This window comes from Carlito syrichta, unplaced genomic scaffold (genome assembly GCF_000164805.1).
Source record: "Carlito syrichta isolate Samal-C Ts95f unplaced genomic scaffold, Tarsius_syrichta-2.0.1 Scaffold213718, whole genome shotgun sequence".
Lineage (NCBI taxonomy): Eukaryota > Metazoa > Chordata > Mammalia > Primates > Tarsiidae > Carlito > Carlito syrichta.
The window spans coordinates 1-6,144 of record NW_007157814.1 but is presented as its reverse complement, the minus strand read 5'-3'; the positions used below and the strand labels follow the sequence as shown (position 1 = coordinate 6,144).

General features: G+C 48.9%; 1 protein-coding gene across 1 annotated transcript; it reads left to right on the top strand.

The window, feature by feature from the left end:
• Positions 1-848: 848 nt before the first annotated feature.
• On the top strand, positions 849-3,058 carry LOC110595013 (leucine-rich repeat-containing protein 37A3-like; the record flags this gene model as incomplete). Its single annotated transcript, XM_021709411.1, is given in 5 exon segments — positions 849-1,063; positions 1,123-1,389; positions 1,392-1,664; positions 1,943-2,086; positions 2,975-3,058. Coding segments are annotated over 5 exon segments (983 nt in total), but the record flags the coding sequence as incomplete, so codon positions are not given.
• Positions 3,059-6,144: the final 3,086 nt, after the last annotated feature.

The window sequence follows — 6,144 nt, the reverse complement described above, 5'->3', positions numbered from 1 at the left end:
TGCCCAATGCTGCTGTTCAACCTGTAGGTCAGGTGGTCACCATGACTCCATAGGCCACTAATGAGGTTTTAACCCAACAGGAGGCCCCAGCTCAGTTGTCTGGGTCCCCTGAACATTTTGAAGCAGTTTGAAAGATCAGCAAGAGGTTCTAGTTCAGCAGCTAAGTCCCCCTGCCAAGGATGAACATCCTCCAGTCCATCAAGGGGTCCCACCTCAGCCCAAAGAGCTGCCTGAGGAACATTCTGCAGGCCAGCAGGAGAGCTCAGCTGTGTCTCAAGAGCCCCCTGGGGGAGTTGAAGCTTTCGCAGGCCAGCAAGAGCACACAGCTCAGCCTCCAGCATTCTCCCCATTCTATAGAAGTCCACTTAATGATGAGATGACATTGTCATCCCTAGATTTCTCATCAGTATTCAGAGGTCACCATTGTCTCATACCACAGTTCAACAAGTGGATATGGTACTCACCATACAGACAGGGTCCAATATGGAGGCTGAACTTTCTTCAGACCAGCAGGAAGACCTTCCTGTTCCCACTGAGAAGGGTGGATTTTCTCCAACACAGTCTGAAGCCCCAAAGAGGCTGACTCTTCTCCAGCCCAACAAGAGGCCAAAACTCAGACTCGAGATCTCCCCAGGGAGGTGGAACCTTCTCCAACTCAGCTGGTGACCCCATCTCAGCTTGCAGAACTCCCTGGGGGGGGGCAGGTAGAGCCACCTCCAGTTCATCAAGATGGCACTCCTCAGCCTCCAGAGTCCCCAGAGGAGACAGAACCTTCTCCCATTCTGCAGGATGCCCTATCTCAGCCTCCAGAGCCTGCGGCAAAGGTAGAACCTTCTCAATTTCTGCAGAGAGCCCAAGTCAGCTCTCAGAGCCCCCTAAAGAGGTAGAATCCTCTCCAGTCCAGCAGACAGTCCCTGCTCAGTCTTCAGCGACTCCTATGGTGGTGGAACCCTCTCTGACAAAGCAGGTGATCTCATCTTCACCTCCAGAAAGCCTGGAGGACATGGGGCCATCTCCAATCCTGCAGGGGGGTCCCACTCAGCCTCCGGAGCCCCCAAAGGAGGCAGAATCTGCTCCAGTCCGGCACATGGTCCCTGCTCAGCCTGCAGAACCCCGGAGGAGGCAGAACCTTCACCAAGCCAGCAGGCAGTCCCAGCTCAGCCTCCAGAGCCTTCTGAGGAGGTTGTAGCTGAATCTCCAGTGCATCATGAGATGACAGTTCCAACACCAGGTCAGGGTCAAGCTCAGTATCTGACATCGCCCAGTGTCAGTGTCACAGTTCAACCTTTGGACTTGGGACTTTTCTTATCTACAGAACCCAGGATGAAGGCTGAACCTTCTCCAACCATGCATGAGACCCCAACTCAGCCTCCCGAGGAAGTTGTTGTACCTCAACCTCCAGTTATCGAGAGGTGACAGATCCGACACCAGGTCAGGATCAAGCTCAGCATCCAGTTCTGCTTGGTGTTACAGACCAGCCTCTGGACCTGGGGCTCACCATCACTCCAGAATACACTACCAAGGCTGAACAGTCAACAGCCCTGAAAGTGACCACAGCTCCTCCATTGTCCCTTGTGGTGACACATCCATATCCAGACCAGATTCAGACTGAGCATCCAAACCTGACTCAACTCACAGTTCACCCTCTGGTCCTGCAAGTGACCGTAACCCCAGAATCCAATATGGAGGATGAACCTTTTCCAACCACACAGGAAAACACAGATCAGCCTCCAGAGTCACCTAAGGAGGTGTAGCTCAACTTCCGATGTATCATGACGTGACAGTTCCAATACCAGGTCAGGGTCAAGGTCAACATCCATCTTGGCTCCCAATCACAGTTCAGCCTTTGGACCTGGGGCTCACCATCCCCCCAGCATCCACTGTGGGGGCTGAACAGTCTATAGCCCTGATGACTACAGCGCCTTAAAAGCACCCTTGCCAGGTTCAGACTCAGCATGCAAACCTGACTCAAGTCATAGCTCAGCCTTTGGATTTGGAATTTGCCACAACTCCAGAGCCTACTACAGAGGTTAAGCTTTCTCTAACTATGCAGGAGACCCCAACTCAGCCAGATCGGGGGCTTACCGTAACTCCAGAACCCAAGTACATAGGATTTTTTTAAATTCTCACTCTGTCATGCAGACGGAGTACAGTGATGCAGAGGCTTGTCTATTTGATTGATTGATTGATTGATGGGTTGGAGGCTCTGTAGCCTAGGCTGGAGTGCGGTGGCGCACTCATGGCCACCATAGCCTCGACCTGCTAGGTTCAGGTGATCCATCTGCCTCAGCCTTCCAAGTAACTGGAACTACAGGCATGCAACACCACACCTGGCTAATTTTTTATTTCTTGTAGAGATGGGGTCTCGCTAATTTGCCCAGGCTGGTCTCAAACCCGTGGGCACAGGCCAGTCCTCTTGCTTCAGCCTCCCAAGGTGCTGGGATTATAGGCGTGAGCCACCGTGCCCAGCCTGGGGTTGGAATATTGAGGGAAGGCATCAGGAAGGAAGATGAACTTGAGTTGGCTTTTGATGAGCACACAGGACTGCCACAGGCAGAGTGAAATAAGGGAAATTTCAAAGGGTCAAAGGTGCACAGACAAAAGAAGGAGTTGGGATGGTGACTGGGGTGCAGTGCAGGACTGCTTTGGCAGGAACGGAAGCCTGCCAAGACAGTGGAAAGGCAAACATGACAAGGTGGGTTGGACAAGTAGTGTGGAGTCAAGCTCGCCAGTGTATTATGTTGCTCTTTAATATGCTGGCGCCTGACTGGTGGGATGAATAATAAGCCATTATGTAACTGGACAAAAGGTAAACAGAGGCAAGCTCCAGGAAACAGCTTGTGTAAGCAGGACATGCCAAAGGGTGCTCTCCCGGAGTCCTTTAGCGCCTCACATGCCCGGAGAAGCAGGAGCTACGTGACTCTACTTTCTCTACAGGATGGACCTTTTGTCCTTTGCCGGTGTCCTTTTCCAGGGTGACTGCAGCTGTGAGAGCATCGAGATTGTACATCTCTCATTTCTACAACAAGGAAATAAATCAGTGGCAGATGGGAAGTGACCGGGAAGTACACCATATTGTAAGTTTGGGACTGGAGAAATGTTGCTGGCATATACACTCTGGCCTTCTTAAACTTCACTTTTTGAAAAAGTCTCATGGTTTGCTAACTTGGTTACAGTTCCACAGAGATCTCTAAGAGGAAAGTTCCTTTAAACATGCCTGGGACATACTTTCCAGTAAAGGACAAAGCTTTTCTCAGTCTAAGGATCTCGAGAGGATTGTGAAGTGCCAGTAGGCAGGAAAGTGGCCTTGATTTTCAGTGTGTGCGTTCTGAAACGACGAGAGAGAGAGAGACAGGACTGCATTCTGGAAATCAGCATTAATTGTTGTCCTTACCTCAGTGTGACAGATAATTATAATCAAGATCGTCAAGACAGTGGTCACAGATATTGCAAAGATGTGGTTGTTGTTGCCATTATAGAAGTTCCATATCCTGGACCTTCCTTAGTGAGTTGAGAAAAAAGAAAAGGAAAGGAAATAAGTTTTGTTTTGTTTTGTTTTTTTAAAAAAAGCCAAACCACTTGAAAGGCCAATAACTAGCTATGCAAAACCCCATTCTTCTGAGTTGGTAGCCTACAGGCTCTTAAAGAACAGAGCAAGTCTGACATGTTACCTGGTTACTGAGCAATTAATTCCTTCTGCAGTTTGTCTTGTGTATTGCGTCTGCTTCATCTCTAAGGAGCAAAGTATGAGGTCATGGACATGATAAAAGTTACCAGGCTAGGACGAGAGGTACTGGAGCCCTGGGCCCCATGTGAGTGCTCTCCCCAGCTCATCCTCCATGGGAAATGAGCCTCCCAACATCATTGTTGGGGATTAGGGATGCAGCTGCTGATTTAACTGACTCTCAAACTGGTCTGCTGGGGAACGAAGAGCAGATACCTGAGGCTCTCTGGCGTAGGGGACACCTCAGGCCCCGGGTTGCTGAACACCCACTGCATTTCACTGGTCTGTCTGATGGGCAACATAGTGTCGAAGGCAAGGGCAATGGAGTCAGCCTGGGAAGTGTTCATGGGGTCTTCAGAGATAGTGCCTTACGGCACAATGGGGTTTTCAACAAAAATGTTTTCTAGAGAAGCCGTTCCTGATGTGGAGTTTTCTGTAGCTTTTTCTGTAGTTGGGTCTGAAAGAGCAAATAATTCTGGAAAAGGGTTTTCCTGAGGGCTCGGGTCTGCTGAAGGTGAAAAAGCCCCCTGCAAGAGTTGATGAGGCTTCTGACTGCAGGGAACGGGGCTTCTTGGCAAGCATCAGACCACTGAGTGGGCCTTCCTTCTTGAACTTCCGACTCTCCTTGGCCTTGGGTGCTCTGTGGATACCTGGAAGTGAGTTTTATGAACGTGATGTTTTTTCTCTGGGATGTAAAACAGAATTTGAGGCCTTCATGCTTTTAACTGTCATATTGGCATCATCTAAAACAAATATGTCAAGTCTTTTGACTCATTTTGATCTCCAGACAGGGCTTTCATGGAGGTGACTGGGCACGCCCATCTTTTGTATTGAAAAGAACAAGGCCTTCTGACCTGTGTGAGCAAGGGCATTGTGGGACAGGCTGCATGCCAGCTGCTGGGGCCTCTGGCCATTCCGGCTCCCTTGGGGCTAGCCTCGCCTGCCGCCTTTCCTCGGCAGCGTGCTCCACAGATGACTCCGTGTTCTGTTTTCTCCTGATGCGCTGATCTAGAAGTGCCTTCTTGAGGCGCCTTTACTTAATGCCCTGGGCCCCTTGATGACCATGTCCACGGTCTGCAGCCTTCTCCTGACACCCTGGGTCTTTGTTAGGCTGTTTTCCTGTGGCCAGGCCGTTTCCAACCCATCTGGAGAGAGTTGATGTGTAAATTCTGGATCTGAGGCTAGGCTGCATCAGCATGGCAGCTCTTTCTTTCTTTTGACCTCGTGGAATTTTTCTTGAATGAAGATAGAGATTCCTAAATTCACTTTTGTACGTTGGACTGCTGTATGACGATTCTAGAAAGGGGCTGTCTGTACTGCTTTTCAAAAGATCCGGAGCTCCATTTGAATATTTGAAAAAAGCAGTTTCTTAGCAATGTTGATTACACATTCTAGGTTTCCTTGTGAGAAACAAGGCAAGATATAATTGAGTGTGGTGATGACATCGCTTTCCTCACAGAAGTCCAGCTGCTCATTCATGAAGACTGACAGGCTGAAGCGCCTCTTGTCTGAGGGCATCTCTGGCTCAATAATCAGTTCAGTGCTGATCTGCTTCTTCTGGGCTTGTCGTATGTTCATGAGGGCTCCCTCTCCATTGCCTATTGATGCTTCTGCAACTGTGAAGTGGAAGCAGAGAGAAAGAAATTAAAATATCTGTGGGATTGACCATAGTGGGAATCTGCCTGGGGAAGGAGTGGCACACCTCATCAACAAGAGTACCTGCATAATGGACATATGTATACCTAATCCTGAATTGTATCCCACATCTTTAAAATTAAAATAAAAGTTAAATAAATAAAAAGCAATTGCAGTCTGCACTCTGTATTGGTGAGTTCTACATCCTTGGATTCAGCCAGCTGCGGGAGGAAAATATAGGTAGGGCAATCATGGTTGCATCTACAAAAAAAAGAAAGAAAAAAATGATGTCCTCTACAGCAATGTGGATGCCACCGGTGGCCATTATTCTATATGAGTTAACACAGAAACAGAAGACCAAATACCACATGATCTCACAGGTGGGAGCTAAACACCAGGCATACACGGACATAAAGACGGGAACTCGTCATGGGAACCCTTAATGGAGGGCAGGGGGAAAGGCTGAAACATACCTATTGTGTACCATGCATGCCATTTGGATAATGGATTTCATAGAAGCCCAAACCTCACCTTCACTCGCTATACCCATGAAACACATCTGCACATGGACCGTTTGATCTAAAAATAATAAATTGAAATTAAAAAGACAGCTTTGATCGTGAAAGATGACGGGATGACCTTGTGCCAGTCCACAGCCATACATCCCAGCCACAGAGTAGGAGCCAGCAAGCCTCTGAGCCATTCAGAGAAGAGATGCATAACCCCAGCCTGAGCCTGGGAATGGCCAGAGCAGGAGGAAACGACTTCTTTTGAAAATGTGGCTA